The sequence below is a fragment of the Asterias amurensis genome, chromosome 15 (assembly GCF_032118995.1).
Source record: "Asterias amurensis chromosome 15, ASM3211899v1".
Taxonomy (NCBI): Eukaryota; Metazoa; Echinodermata; class Asteroidea; order Forcipulatida; family Asteriidae; genus Asterias; species Asterias amurensis.
The window spans coordinates 7,347,937-7,364,748 of NC_092662.1; the positions used below are offsets into that span (position 1 = coordinate 7,347,937).

Consider the following 16,812-nt stretch of genomic DNA (forward strand, 5'->3'; position numbering starts at 1 on the left):
TTTGTTAGCAGCAGAGTCAAAAAAATACCAAACTTAGCAAATTGTGAAATTGGGCCTCGATCCCAAACAGAAAGAGGGAAAACACATAACTAGTTATATTTTTCTTACCAGGAGGCTCAAGATGATGTCTTGTGACTGCATCAACTGCTTCCCTAACATCCGGTGAAACTTAGCAAGCTCCTCTCCTTCCATCATCATTAATTGCATGCCACCTACGCCTTCCCCTAAGACTACCCCGCCTTGAGGTCTCTCAGTAGGGGATAGCATAGGGGTGGTGTTCTGATGCCGACGTAAGGCACTGACTGAAGCATTACGAGCTTTGTCCTCCGAGGAGGATGATAGGGAGGAAAATGGACACGCCATAGAGGTATTGGACATGCTGGACTCTAGGTTGGAACCAGGTGTACGCTTCACTAAGGCCTGGGGGAAAACACAAACAAAATGTTTAATAAAATATTTTATTTTTATTTATTTTTCTTTCTCAGGGTAGGTAAAAAATACAAGAGTGCACATTAATTGGATAAAAACCTTACAGCATTGAGCAATTCAAATACAGAGGAAGGAAACAGAAAGAGCTGAAGCAAAAAGGATTGCCTAAAAGAAATAAATTTCATGTCTAGAGGCAAAGAAATCTGAAGAGGAATAGACCTTACGCACATGATGTTATATCAGTAGGGCGCCCTCAACTAGAGGCCAAAAAGCGGCCAGTCGTTAGCCAAACCTGTGTGTCGCGCGTACAAATCTGTGCATTTTGATTGTTTTGTCATCGCTTTATCTAGCCTAAGAGGGCGGCTGGATGGCGTCAGTGCATTCGTTCAAACTGATATTTATTTCCATACTTCATAAAAAACAGAGTACAAACAATGTTTTTAAGGAATAACCAATAAACAAAGCTATTTAGTGGGGGTGTGAAAAACAAATGCTTAAGGTCTATGAGGACATTAACTCACCAAACAAGTTCCTTCGTCTTTGTCTCCACAGTCACAGAAGAAAGATCCATATTTGGCGTATGCAACCTCATGACCTCGATGGCAAACCCTGGCACACACAGTGCATATACCTACACCATCAATCATCTTACAGGTGTGGCAATGATACCTACATGGTAAACAAAAATACATAATGAGAAGTTATTACCAGGTCTCAAGTTTGCTCAATAAGAGAACACCTCTTAAATATAGACAGTATTTCCTTATAAGGTTATAGGAGAATCCTAGTACAGACATTGTGTTCTTCTGTCCTTGTTGCCCCTTGTCTTTGTTTGTCCTACATGTACATAGTATGTCCATGTTACTGTTCCTAGTTATACCATCTTAAATGTTTGTCTGTCCATAGGTTAGGGTACAAAAACATCTTGCTTAACACTATACTTCTTAAAGGAACATTACAGAATTGGTTTTTGCTAACTAAACATTGCTGGCAGTGTAAGCACTTAATGTAATCCACCATATACATAAACTGACAAACCTGTCGAAGTTTGAGATCGATCGGCCATCTGGGTCACGAGAAAATAGTGAAAAACCGATTACAAATTTGCATTGCATTGATGCCAAAATAAAAATGAACAAAACGCTCACTGAGCGATAAACTCCAAACGCGAAGTTAAATTATTTATTTCTCATCAAATATGACATTTCAGACAGAAATATTTCAAGGGATGTTTTCTACTATCATCATCATCATTAGACCGTGTAAGTTTTATGTAAATCTTTGATCTTCACGATTTTTGTTCCTTACCAATTCTGTAGCGCTCCTTCAAATGTTGTCTTTAAATTGCTGCTTATTATGTAACCGCTGTGTACCTTAATATGTCATACCTCATACTACATATACATGTATATTGCTTTTGTAATTACGACATAAATGTGCATGATTGTATTGTATGACAGCTTTGAAATAAATATTACTCAAAGAATGAATGAAGATGAGATTAATACTGAGCACTCTATAAATAAGGGATTAAAAGAGTGGCAATGAGGTCTTATTGTAATGGCTGTTCAAAACTGGCCATGCAATAAAAAAATAAGGCGAAAGGGACCCCGTAAGGTTTTAATTGGTTGGCTGTTTCAGCGCAAAATCCCACGGAAAACCCACGCAGTAAGGTAGTTCTAAAAACCCAATCCTTGTGGTGCCCCTAGTGGGATTCCAACGGGGTCCCAGAGGTGGAAGGTAAGGAACTGCGCCAACCCGAGCAGTAAACTAGCATTCCCATGGTCCCAGCACCTCATCAAAGGTGCTGGGATTCCCCCTAAACCCGAGCAGTGAACTAGCATTCCCATGGTCCCAGCACCTCATCAAAGGTGCTGGGATTCCCCCTAAACCCGAGCAGTTAACTAGCATTCCCATGGTCCCAGCACCTCATCAAAGGCGCTGGTATTGCCCCTGACCTCATAACCCACGCTCACCATTACTTGTTTATGAAAGGTTTGACTTTCGATAATAATGTGGCTCAATTGTGTGAATCCTTATGCATTAAAAGAAATGCTCGATCGCAATAGTCTTCTTGCCAATTTGTTTAAAAGATCGTTAAAATTCCATATCATGTACATTCCATACATAATAATGCACATAATGATTGTGCACAGTGCACGACTAAGAAGTACAATCACTCCCATCAAGCATCACTACGTCCTGAATAAGAACTTGTACAAGCTTATCAGCCTATCTGAGTGGTATTAGACGAGACTGGTGGGCATGATGGTGCCCAACCAAGTACTAGCAGTGATGAGTCATTGCATTGGTCATTGGTACATCTCTCAGCATTCTTTGCCTTTGTTTAAGATACTTACCAGTGTTGGCTCATAAAGTCTCTCTGGGTGATGGTGTATGTACACAGCTTATTACACAAGGAGTCTTCATCCTGGTGGCAAATCAGAAACACATATAAAGTGAAAACTAGGATTGGCCCTATCCATTAGGACTTCAACTCATAAGCACATACAAAGTGAAAACTAGGATTGGCTCTATCCATTAGAACTTCACCTCATAAGCACATACATGTATAAAGTGAAAACTAGGATTGGCCCTATCCATTAGGACTTCACCTCATAAGGTCATATAAAGTGAAAACTAGGATTGGCCCTATCCATTAGGACTTCACCTCATAAGCACATATAAAGTGAAAACTAGGATTGGCCCTATCCATTAGGACTTCACCTCATAAGCACATATAAAGTGAAAACTAGGATTGGCCCTATCCATTAGGACTTCACCTCATAAGCACATATAAAGTGAAAACTAGGATTGGCCCTATCCATTAGGACTTCACCTCATAAGCACATATAAAGTGAAAACTAGGATTGGCCCTATCCATTATGACTTCAACTCATAAGCACATATAAAGTGAAAACTAGGATTGGCCCTATCCATTAGGACTTCAACTCAGAAGCACATATAAAGTGAAAACTAGGATTAACCCTATCCATTAGGACTTCACCTCATAAGCACATATCAAGTGAAAACTAGGATTGGCCCTATCCATTAGGACTTCACCTCATAAGCACATATCAAGTGAAAACTAGGATTGCCCTATCCATTAGGACTTCAACTCAGAAGCACATATAAAGTGAAAACTAGGATTGGCCCTATCCATTAGGACTTCAACTCATAAGCACATATTAAGTGAAAACTAGGATTGGCCCTATCCATTAGGACTTCAACTCAGAAGCACATATAAAGTGAAAACTAGGATTGGCCCTATCCATTAGGACTTCACCTCATAAGCACATATCAAGTGAAAACTAGGATTGGCCCTATCCATTATGACTCCAACACAACTCTACAAGCATTATTTAATGCCATCTTGAAGCTATTTGTAAGTTAGATTTAAATGATGTCTGGCTGTCAGTTAGGCTCATAGAGTTTTAAGAACCATGTAGAGGGCGCACTGTTGATGCTGCGTGCACAAACGCAATGGGACCCGCACAAACGCAATGGGACCCCAAGGATACACGGAGGCCATTTTGTATATAAAGTGCAAGTTGGTGTGTGTGTTATGATAACGCTATGCGATGCTGTTTTGTCAACTTACAAAATGGCCGCGTATCTATGCTTGTACTGTGCGCCCTATACATGTAGTTCTTATATATCTCTATGGTTAGGTTGAGACTGAATTCACGGCTACGGCTAGATGTCCATGCCATTATACATTGAAGTCTATGTACATCCTTAGCAACAGTCCTAGCCATAGCAAATTTGGATACAGCCTTAACTTTCAAAAATGCCTGGAAAATGCCCCATTCAGTCAGAAATGTACATGTACAATGTATATTTGGTTTGCGGTAACTGTATCTACATGTACATGATCTACATGTACATTACTTTCCAGGTAGAGTTTGTTCTTTAGAGAATTGTCTTGCTATATATTCTACTACCGCGGAGTAGATTTATCAGATTTTTCGGGAAACTTCTCAGTTCTGAAAAGAACTATCCTGCTTATTAACTAATACCTGGGCGGAAGGTATAGAAAATTTACTATAGCCTATACATACATGTACATGTACATGTAGGATCGTAATTAACTGTACAATGTACTACTGCGAAGTGAGTTCTGCTAACTATTTTGAGTAATTATCCATAGTGTCCACTGCCTTTAAGGCAAATTTGAAGCAACATTAAATAAAGGCTTCTTAGTTTCTTTTTTTTTTCCAAGACCTACTGATGAGTGTTTTTTTGACTTACTGAATCTTCCCCTCCTGAGTCATCTTCATCCATCATCATATCTTCGGCCCAATCAGAATCTGCTTCAGCAGCTGAGGAGTCCATATCATATGCTGGAGCCAGGTTCCTAATTAAGTCAATAATTACACTCTGCTGTGGTTATGTACATATTTACCATCAGGCGGCGCATTTATATTATGGAGCAACAAGCAACTCCACCTGACTATCAGTAAACTTGGATCGTCTTCAGCTTTACACTGACGATAATCAGGACATACTGATTAAAACTCTACAGAACTACATGTACAAGTAACAGGGTTATTTAATTGTACACATTGTTAATGTAAACCTTACTAGATTGCATCTCCGCCAAGTTATCCCAAATTGATCAACCAAAATCAATCAATCAATCAATTGTTAAATTGATAAGGCGCCAATCCAACAGTCGTGGCTCATAGCGCCGTACAGTAGGCTTTTGAAAAAAGATGAGATTTAAGCAAAGTTTTGAAATTGGCTAATGAAGTAGATTGCCTGATGTTCTTAGGAGGATGATTCCACATCCTTGGTGCTCCGGTTGAAAAGGCACGATCCCCCCAACTGGGTTTAGTTCTTACATTGTGAAGAATTGAAGTTTGGGAACAGGAACAAAGATTTCTGACAGGTATTGACAACATGACATGTTCAGTTCTGAAAATGAATACTCATTGATGTTTTCTTGTTATGATGTATTTGTACTCACAAACATGACTAAAATTACTTTGTTTCTAACATATGACAAGACACGTAGCATTATTAACTTTGTAGTTTGAACTGTCTGTTTGACTTGACCTATTGTATAAGTCCAAACACAAACCCTAAAAGTAAACACACCAAGTGGTAATGAGTTAGCATCATAATGGACTTACTTATCTCCTGTTTGTTTCAATGCTCCTAAGACGCTAGCGATATAAGACAACAGGTAACAAGCTGCTTCAATCATGTTCTGGTGCTGTGATGAGACAAACACAAAGATTCTTAATAAGCATGACAAACCGACAGATTGCCCTAAACTGAAGTTCTGTTATTGTTATACACATATGGACTAGAAATTCAGTCGTTCAAGCAAGTCTATCCCCGAGGGACTTTGAGTGACCAGTATAGGGAAATAGGTCCCTCTTCAGGCCCGAGGGGGATAGCACGCCCTAGTGCATATGTGTTTTATAACACGCCTCGGTCTCAAATATGAACTAAGAAAAAACAACTTTTGGGGGTTTTATAACTAACAAAAGGCTTCAGGCATGAAGTCTTTTAATATTTGAGTGAGAAATTACCTCGTTCTCAAAAACTATTTGTTACTTCAGAGGGAGCCGTTTCTCACAATGTTTTGTACTATTAACAGCTCTCCATTGCTCGTACCAAGTATGTTTTTATGCTAACAATTATTTTGAGTAATTACAGTGCATTTAGTTTCCAGTGCATTTAAACCATTCATTTGTTTTTTTCTCAATGCAAAGACTAGTATGAGCATAAAACTTTAAAATTAATACATCTTTGCATAAACGGCCATGAGACTTTAAGGTCAAGCTGTACCTTTCCTTCTGTTCCTTCCAGTCCTAACTTCTCAGCAACATCCTTGTGGGAAAGATACTTCTTGCTGAAAGGTTGAAACATATATTTAAATTTATATTTTTACATAGTTTTTAATGATTCCTGTAAGTGGCGGCTTTCCGCTGTTGGATGTCAATAAATAAAAATTTAAAAAAATAAATAAATACAAGAACAGGTAATGGCATTTACGCTCTCTTCTTAGACAGAAGTTAAATGTTTGCTGACAGTAATTCAATGTAATTAATACATACTTTACGTTAATCAAATCGCTTGAAAAACAAACTTAGAAATCAAACATATGAGGAAACTCAGAAATCCTAACAGTATAACATTTAAAGGAACACGTTGCCTTGGATCGGTCGAGTTGGTGTTTGGAAAGCGTTTGTGACCGTTTGTTATAAAATGCAAATGATTGGACAGATGTTTTAAAAGTAGAATACAATGATCCACACAAATATGCCTCGAAATTGCGTGGTTGTCGACTAATACGGTAGGACATTTATGGGAGTCAAATTGCTGACCGTGTTAGTTCACAAAGCAATAAGAAAACCACGCAATTTCGAGACAAATTTGTGTAGATCATTGTATTCTACTTTAAAAACATCTTTCCAACCATATGCATTTTATAACAAACGGTTACGAACGCTTTTTATAGACCAACTTGTCCGATTCGAGGCAACGTGTTCCTTTAAGAGAGTTACTCTGAATGCTGTATTTATACACTGATTAAACACCTCAATTGGTAAATTCATTTGAATTCATTCAGACATTCTGTCAAACTCATCTAAGAGGTATAACACAAAACCAAATGCGTTTACAAAGTACTGATAAATGGATTTTGCTTTGTAATAACTCACAACACATGCAAAGAATACTTGATGGTCTGAGGTTTGACCCTAGCAAAGTCTTTATTTGAAGAGTCTTCAACCTTTTCGAAAGACTCTGCTAGGGTCGAAACGTCAGACTATTCACTATTTTTTTGCATTTACAATATTTTGTTTTGTTGGAAAGCAGTTTGCAACAGCTGTTTGTATTTTCTCAACTCACCACACAGTGAGCCAGTCATTGGCTGCTCTGAATAACTCCACATGGCCCATCCCTGATCCAGCCCCAGCTAACATGACCATAACAGGCATGAGCTCAGAGAAACCCAAGCTGTCTGCTGCTCCAGAGAGAAGTTGGCTTCCCATTGGAATCAATGCCTTCAATAGAGCTGTAGCTACATCTTCACCAACAAGACTACAAAGGATTTATCAAACAAGATGCAGGTTATTCATTTTGTTTTTTTTACCCATATACATGTACAACATGTGTGTTAGCACTGTATACTCAGTACTTTCCCGAGTCCTGTGAACAAATTTCACAGGCATATTACTCGGGTGGGATTTGAACCCACGACCCTTGCAATTATTAGAGCAGTGTCTCACCAACTAGACTACCAAGATTGCCCGGTAGCTAGAGGTAGTTTGAATCCTAGATGTACATGTATGTTCTGGCAGCGGGTACTGCAACGATATATAATACATGTAGATGCTAAAGATGCAGGTTGAGTGGTTAAAGGGCATTGGATTCAAGCTCTGGTGTTTCTGTTCAGCAGACTGTTCCTCAGTCTTGGCACATGTGTCCTTAAGTGAGGTTCTTACTAAACCATTGTTGGTTCGTCCTTTGGATGGGTTGTTAAGCGGAAGGTCCAGTGTGTTGTAGAATACATGTAAAATAACCCAGTACATTGATCGTTAAGATAAGGGTTTTCCAGCATTTTCATGTATACTTGGCTGCAGATTACACCACAGCACATTGTAAACTGTTACATGTTGCTATGTAAGATTTAAACTTCAGCCGCGCCACGCATCTGGAACTCTTTACCACTTAATCTTAGATCTTGTCTTTGTACCAACAAACTCAAGTCTCTTCTCAAAACTTATCTTATGTCACAAGGACTCATTTTTGTTGTGTCTGTTTTTCTGTTTTGTTTTGCTTTGTTTTGGGGGTTTTTATTGCGCCTAGAACACCCAGCAGGTTGGATATGTGCGTACTATAAGTCTTATTATTATTATGTAAATAAATGGGTATAATTATTTGAACACAACTCCACATACATGTATGAAAAAATCATTGCTTCAGCACGCCATCAGGCTTGATAAGGCACTATCAGTAGGATTTGAAACTTTGCATGGTGGAAATCGGATATACATATAGAAAGGTTTGCGGTAACACACCATGTAATGATAATGTCTAAATGAGTTGGGGTTGTTCTGAAAAGAACCGTTGGTTTCATCTCGACGTTTCGATAAGTATGCTCTGATCGTCTTCTAAATCAAACAAAATTAAAACTTGTTTTTTTCTCAAATTCTTCTCAAAAGTCTTTTCAAGAAAGCCAAACTAAATACAAGTACAAACCCCCTTTCCTCTTTTCTTCCTCTGGAAAACAAATAAAAATTCCAAGTCACCAAGTATTACAATCACCTGACAAATCTGAAAAACATAGAAATTCACTTCTTAATTTCCTTGTTGGTTAGCAGGTAATGAGAGAGAAACAAACCTAGTAGCTATTCCCAACCTTTTCTCTTTGACGATATGCGAGGTTAAACTCTGCAGTAAGATCCGATGTTCTTGACCTTTAGACCCTGGGTTGCTGTCTTGAATGATCCTTGCCAGCCATCCTTGTAAAGAGTCGGCATCTACTAGGGATAGTCTGGTCAGAGTGGAGCACAGTCTCTCTAGGGATTTATCACCAGGTGTGTCCTCGGCTAAACAGACAATTTGGAAACAAGTTTTGATATAAACTGGGCCCCTGTCTTTATCCGCAGCGGATAAAGACAGGTACCTGCTATTCAGATCCAGTGATTCCATTGGGTACAATGATATCATTGGATAAACGTGCAGTGACATGAGCTTTCTATAGATGCCCAAACAGTACACTCCTATCAAGTCCGCAATAGAATTTGACTCCGTATCTCTATGTGAAATGAATGTAGGTCAAATGGCATGTACACGCCGGCTGCAGGCTGGTCTCTGGCGTTATTCATGAGCCTCGAAGTGTGACGTCAGATGTTCAGGCTAGTTTTAATACTGTCATTTACTTAGGTGTGGTTTGCGATAGCACCATGTGTAAATCTCTTTTGAGTACTTTTGGTTCTGAAAAGAACCAGTGGTTGACAACTCATCAGTATGCTCTGATCGTCTTCAGGCCAGAAAAGAGATTTACACATGTTGCTACCACAAACCTCACCTACATGTATATTGTAATAATATTCCCACAATGCAAAACTTCAAATCCTACTTGTTGTAACTCACATTTTAAGTTAACCCTCTGTTTTTGACACACTTAACCCTTAGGAGCACAGATTAATTTTTGAAAAAAGCAAAAAAAGGAACATGTTCACTTGTGTTTTTCTCAATACTTTCAATAGCACCCCCTTGTGAACATCCCATCTAACGAAAGCTCAACTCTTGCTCTAAACAATCGAATGAGGGCGGTATATTTGAGGGTTGTAGTTTTTTAGATGTGACTGTTTATAAAAGTCCAATTTGACATGTTTTTGGTGGTTGCTAGCGACTGCCTTTTGCACCAAAGGGTTAAAAACTTTAACTACAAATTTTCCTCAAAAAGCTTTAGAAAACATTTGACATGTTGTGCAATTGTCAAGATATTGGCCATTTTTATACACTTCTTTGTCTTTTGTGTTTTGTTTTAGCTTGATTTATAAAAATACACAAAAAAAAATCTTTCACAAATCATATTAATGTTTTTTTATGATTTATTTAAGGCAAGAAACAATGTTTTCTCTAAACAGACCAGGGGTAGATTTCACAAGGAGTTAGGACTCGTCTTATCTCAAGTTAGGACGAGTAACTCGTCCTAACTTAGGATTAATCTTAAGGTCTGCATGCTACAGTGCAGTGTTGGGACTCGTCCTAAGTCATAAGATTAATCCTAAGTTAGGCAGAGTTTTGTGAAATCTACAGCAGTGCATTTTATTTGAGTGCTTTATAAACGTGTCTTTACCAAGTTGTAGGAGTTTGTTGAAGAACTTGAGTACCCTGATTCCATACTCGGCAGAAAGATACTCATTAGCAGACGATAATAACACCTTCACCAAATCTGATGGACAACAATAAACAACTATATTATATGATATTCTTTATCCCCAATGTATATAACTTAAAGGCAGTGGACACTATTGGTAATTACTCAAAACAATTGCTAGCATAAAACCTTACTTGGTAACGAGTAATGGGGAGAGGTTGATGGTATAAAACATTGTGAGAAACGACTCCCTCCGAAGTAACAAAGTTTTTGAGAAAGAAGTAATTTTCCACGAATTTGATTTCGAGACCTCAGAATTAGATTATGAGGTCTCAAAATCAAGCATCTGAGACCACACAAGGGTGTTGTTTCTTTCATTATTATCTCGCAACTTCGACGACCAATTGAGCTCAAATATTCACAGGTTTGTTAATTTATGCATATGTTGAGATACACCAAGTGAGAAGACTGGTCTTTGACAATTACCAATAGTGTCCAGAGTCTTTAACATTTTTTAATAAACACCTACATGTACTTATTGGTTATTTACCCATATCAAATAACAAACCACAAGGGAAACTGACTGGGTACATGTAAATGGGAGATTTAAACCAACGACCTCTGATTAACATGCCGGCGCTCCACCAACTGAGCAATCTAGCCCTTGTTTGCAGTTTCCCTATTTTGTCAATATCTTTCTTCGGGTGCCAGTCACAAGCCATATATGTAGAGTATACAATTATTAATCGCCCTGTAGCCAGGGATCACATCCAAGCAAACGATACAGGGATGCAGCTTTTAACTGATTGACGAATTGATTGATTGATCGACTAATCAACAAGAATTTTCTGCTCTAAATAACAGGTCGGTAGCTGGGATTGAAATAACATCCAAATTAACACTTAAGCAAGTCCATTCAATGCCATTATTAGTGATCTGGAACATGTTGCAGAGATCCCATTTCTTCATGAAAAGGGGAACGTTGTTCTGGAGCCAGTACTCTAATAAGATTTTACTCTTAATACAATATTTCCAGGTTTCTAAGCAGTCTTTGAAGTTGTAGTGTACATACATGTATAACCAGTACACACTAGCTTTGAAGCTGACAATTAATTAGTTGGCTAAATCAACGCTTTCTTTCGGTCGGCCCCTGCTGTGGTGGATAACGCACAGTTCGGGAAGTACATGTAGTTGTCTGATGCATCGATGCAGGAGGTTCAGCGCTGGTTGAATTGATGGACAGTGATTGATTGATTGATTGACTTTTATTTTTTACTTTTCAAAGCAAAAACTTTATTCATACACAAAATATACAGATTTTACAAAAACATTGCTAACGGGTTGATAGCTAGGATGGAAATAATGTCCAAATTGATTGATTGATTGGATAAGTGAGTGATTGATTGATTAATTGTGAATGGTTAAATCCTTGGTAATCAATACCTGATTCCTCCGTGTAGAAGACTTCTAGAGCTTTCTTAGCGGGTGCCTTATCTAGTTGGCCCTCTAGAGATTGTATAGCATCACGGAAGACTGCTTCCTCCAAACCACTAAATCTAGCAATTCAAAAACATACAATATTAATCAGAAAAGAGCACATTCATTAGTAACCTTCAGTTTTCAACGAACATCTTTCATTTGCTACAATAAAAAACAAGCCTTGTGTTAATATGAATGTGTATAAAATTATATTTCAATGGATGATACACAATGTATGTGGTGTTTTTTTCCTGAAAACTAGAGGCTAGGATTGAAGTAGTTCCTCCACAAAACAATTATACTTTATCCATTTAATTTTATACAAATTATCTAGTTTTTACTTACTTGTTCCATTTGTGCCACAACAAAAGTACAGGAGTATTGGTTACAAGTAAATAAATCAAATTAAACAAGTACTAAATAAGTACAAATGGAGGTTGCAACCAGGTGTAACCCTCTTGTATTGGAATACCAAAACTGCTGTAGAACGCTGCACTGGTTCATAATGTCATAATGTTTATACTCTTGACTCAGTAATAGTAACTCCTCATGCAAGGCCCTTTTCGAAACCTCGGCTTAGGCTCCACATTTGGCTCAGGCTAGCTTGGCCCCCAGTTGTTTTGACAATTGCGCGTGCTTTGCATACGTGCTCAGGGCTACAGACAAAAGAGCGGAGCCTAAAGCTAAATCCAAAACCTAAGCCATGGATTCACGCGCGCTGTGTACGCAGTGGAAACGCAGCTATGCTTTTAACCTAAATTTTTGGAGCAGCGCAGAATGTATTGCATGCGTTGGTTTGAACATCAGCAGACCTTTAGGTAGAAGTCACGTGACAGTATTGTTAAGTTACCGGACTGGTGCATTCGCATTGGACTTCTTGTTCCTGTTAAGTTAACATTGTTAAGTTGTCACGGCTTGAATCAACCTGTTAAGTTAACAGCGCCGTGGCGGTTACTTACCACCTCGGTAAATTACCGGCTGTTCTCACTTGGACTTCGTATTGGTAATTTAACAATTTGCAGCGGTAAGTTAACAATTTTAAGTCCAATGCAATTGCGGCTTTAGATGAAACACAAAGGGAACTTTCACAATGAGAAGACAGTGTGTGTCTTTTGAGTCTTAGTACTGTTGTCGCAGAGATTATGCCAACATTGGCAATAGTGCTTCTTGTCTCTCAGTACCTAAGGTACTTCCTATACAGCGTGTTTACCTTTGTGGGCGGGCATGTTTAGTGATGAGTTCATGGCATGCTGATATCATACACAGATGGAGCTTGTGTATAAAGTCATCACTTTCATTACCTCCAAGAAGACGCTCCACAGGAACATAGGTCTGTAAGTCAATCACAATAAATTATCTTAAAAGAATACAGGTCTAAAAGTCAATCACAATAAATGGATCTTAAAAGAACATAGGTCTATAAGTCAATCACAATAAATTGATCTTAAAAGAACATAGGTCTAAAATTCAATCACAATAAATGGATCTTAAAAGAACATAGGTCTATAAGTCAATCACAATAAATGGGTCTTAAAAGAACATACGTCTATAAGTCAATCACAATAAATGGGTCTTAAAAGAACATAGGTCTATAAGTCAATCACAACAAATGGATCTTCAAACAACATAACAAATCTACATACATGTAGCTAAGTACTTATTATCTCATGATATTAATGCAACCCAAATAATCCCCTTTTGACTTTAGTACTGATCTAACTACATTGAACAATTGTTCTAGTTGTTAATAGACTACCAACCAGTTCTGCAAAGCTCTCTGTACTAGCATCCAGTAGTAATGGGAATAAGATGTCTACAAGATCCTTCTTCCAAGGTTCTTGTAATCCACCGACTACACTCCCTTCATCACACCACCTATAAAGAGAGTATTAACCAGTTATTAGATTCAATCTTTTATTACACAATCAAATTTGCCAGCACAGGTATAATAATGATATAATAGTGGCCATTTATCATGCGCCATGTCTGTCTACAAGACACTCGTAAAAATGGCATCTGGATTTTTGAACAAAACAATATCAGCTAATTTGACTGAATCAAGCCTGCTATGAACTACTAAGTCACCAGGGCTCAATTTCATGGCTCTGCTTACCGTAAGCAAAGAATCGGCGCTTACGGAAGTGGGAAATTCCGTGCTTACGTCAAGCGTATTTCACGGGTTAGCAGGGAATTTTGGCTCGTAGGCGTACATACTCCATGTTACTAGGTATTCTACGTTTACAAGGCTAGCGCAGAAATTCTGCGCCAGCGCGTACACAAGCAGAGAATGGTGATCGTAAGCGCAGCTGTAGCGGTAAGCAGAGCCATGAAATTGGGCCCAGATAGGCTCTCATCTCTGCATCAGGATTCGAACTGCCTCTAGCTATCGGGCAATCTCGGTGGTCTAATTGGTATGGCACTGCTCTAGAATTACAAGGGTCGTGGGTTTGAATCCCAGCCAAGTAATATGCCTGTAATTTTTTCACAGAACTCTGGAAAGTACTAAGTAGATAGATTGATAGATAAAATGGTTTATTAAAAAACTGTCCTCGCAACACAAAGGCTGAATTACAACAATTGTATACAGTGCTAAACACACACACACTGCTACGTTGCAAAAATTGTATTCTTGAAACAAGAAAAACATCTTATTTTGAGAAAATATTTCTTGTGTCACTCCCTAGAAAAAGTTTCTAAGGAGTGACAAAAGAAATATTTTCTCGAAAGGGAAAGATGATTTTCTTTTTTCAGGAATACCATTTTTAGCCGTGCATTGGTGTATATGGGTAAAACAAAAATGACTAAACTTACATGAGTTGATCAGTACAGAGTCTGACCATGGCTGTCATTACATGCTTCAATGAAGACGCAATAGAGAACACTGTCTGACCTGCCAAAGAAAATATACGCACTAGTTGAAGGAAACAAATTCACTGCTAAACTTGGTATGTACAACATTTTGACATTCAACTTGCCTTGTCTATCACAGTCATGAGTGATACAGGACAGAACAATTGTATAGACTTCTTTATAGCATGACTAATTCTTAACAAACAGACACCTTGACATTTGATATGGGCATAATGGTGTATTAACAAACCCCCTTCACTAAAGAATCCCTTGCCATTAGGTTTATCGCGATTCAGAACCGCAATGCGTTGTGGGAAGGAATATGGGGCGGTTTCTATGCAGTTTTTACGACTCGCGCACGCAACGCCTATACCTTTGTGTGGGTTCAACAGCGCCCTCTCTTGATATTCACAATAAACCTTATGCAATGTAGCAAGTTTTAAAGTACAGAAACAAATTTGAATTTTTAATAGGTTGGTAAAAGTAAAAAAAAACTGCAAGTTAATGAACCCTGTGCACTTATCAAGAAGAGAAGAGGTTCGCCCGGTGTTCCCGGCTGTGGCTGCTATATGCATTGTAGCAACTTGTAAATCATTACATGGTGTGCTAAGGATTATACAGTAGGTCTCATAATTCAAAAACTTGTCCCACTCACCTTGCAGTAAAAATAGTTAGCGCTCTGTATCCTTTGGAAAAGGCCCGTTATAAATGCGGTTATTATTATTATTATTATTATTATTATTATTATTATTAATACTGAAATGAGATATTCTTTATGCTTATTTGCTATATTTGGCCCATGGAGAATGTAGGAACATTTTATCAAGTCCAAAGGATGGCCTACATCAACACATTGTGTTGACTTTAAAATACTTTTCAGGCTATTGTATCACAATTTTCCTGATTTTTTCACAAGACAAAAGATATCGGAAATCAGACTTATGTGTGTAGGAAGAATATCCTGCCTGCATTATAAAAGTACAATGCACATGTTCTTTTACATCAGGAAAATGGTGTGAAGCTATAAGCCTGACTTACTTGACAATGAGTTGAGGTGAATTCCTTGCACAGTATTCAGCTGATTCTCAGATGCTATTGGATGATTGCTCCTCTAAAAAGATCAAGACAAATAAAGTGCCATTCTATTAGTTTCTTTGATGACCAGAATGGATACAATCAAATGACTAACACAAGCCTTTTTTAGTTTCAGCTGCATGTATGATAATGTATGTGACCAGTCATTACAGCATCAAAAAGCAATAAGAAGAAACTGTATAAATAAATAGTAAACTTGCAGGTACAACCATGTGTAAACCTGTTAGGGTGAGTGTTGGCTCTGAAAGGAGCCGGTTGGGTCTCGACGTTTCGAACAGTATACTCTGCTCGTCTTCAAGAGATTTACGCATGGTTGTACCCGCAGTTTTACTATTTATTTATAGTTTCTTCTTATTTCTCCACACCATGCAAAGCTTCAAACAATACTTATCAAAGAGCAAGTTCGAGTTTGCACAATGGTTAACTAAAGGTTGACCATTTGCACTCAAACCCAGGCTGCTCGACCATTGGTTGACTACTATGGTCGACCATTTGGAACCAGCCTCGAGCCATGGTTTCTTCACTGGTCCCAACAGCATGTTCCATTCTAACATGTGTAAAGCACAGAGGGGAACCAGTGACAGTATAGCGATAAGGCAGAAGGTTGGCTAGACTCGTTCGAGTGAGTGCGTTACTGCGCATGTACGTTGCTAGTCTGGGGTCGACCACGGGTCGACTAAATGTGCGCACACGAACTTGCTCATACTTGCAATTTTTTAACTTAAAGTTGTTGATACTTTCAAACTCTCATTCATTAGCTTTTTGAATGATTCTACTTAATGTAGGTATCCCTACTTAACAATCCCCAGTCCGAGAATTAACACTACTATTCAGTTTAACACACAAGAAGCTTTATGTGCAGGAAGTGCTAATCATCTGTACAATAGAACGACACAGCTTTCAGCTTTCTGGTGATTACAAACTCAAGGCTTTGTTTCACAACCGTTTCAGGATATTTCATTGACTTCATTCTCTGCTCATGCTGATTTTGACCACAGTCATTTTCCAACAATAATAACAATAATATAATTATAAAGACTTGTAATACGCACATATCCTCCCTGCTTAGTAGTTAAACCAAAAACAGTCAAAAATAAAAGACACAGCTAAAT

The 16,812-nt window shown here is 38.2% G+C and overlaps 1 protein-coding gene across 3 annotated transcripts in view; it reads right to left on the reverse strand.

Moving 5' to 3' along the window:
* LOC139948502 (E3 ubiquitin-protein ligase UBR4-like) overlaps nt 1–16,812 on the reverse strand; it is a 122,735-nt gene that overhangs the window by 77,182 nt on the left and 28,741 nt on the right. For all 3 annotated transcript variants that reach the window (XM_071946669.1, XM_071946668.1, XM_071946667.1), the window contains exons 28-41: nt 15,644–15,716; nt 14,567–14,645; nt 13,516–13,630; nt 12,966–13,087; nt 11,720–11,832; nt 10,256–10,351; nt 8,807–8,996; nt 7,294–7,485; nt 6,229–6,292; nt 5,565–5,647; nt 4,681–4,786; nt 2,790–2,860; nt 951–1,098; nt 109–420 (exon numbers count right to left, since the gene is read on the reverse strand). In XM_071946669.1, coding sequence (XP_071802770.1) covers nt 109–420; nt 951–1,098; nt 2,790–2,860; nt 4,681–4,786; nt 5,565–5,647; nt 6,229–6,292; nt 7,294–7,485; nt 8,807–8,996; nt 10,256–10,351; nt 11,720–11,832; nt 12,966–13,087; nt 13,516–13,630; nt 14,567–14,645; nt 15,644–15,716 — 1,764 coding nt within the window. The remainder of the gene's footprint in view (nt 1–108; nt 421–950; nt 1,099–2,789; nt 2,861–4,680; nt 4,787–5,564; nt 5,648–6,228; nt 6,293–7,293; nt 7,486–8,806; nt 8,997–10,255; nt 10,352–11,719; nt 11,833–12,965; nt 13,088–13,515; nt 13,631–14,566; nt 14,646–15,643; nt 15,717–16,812) is intronic.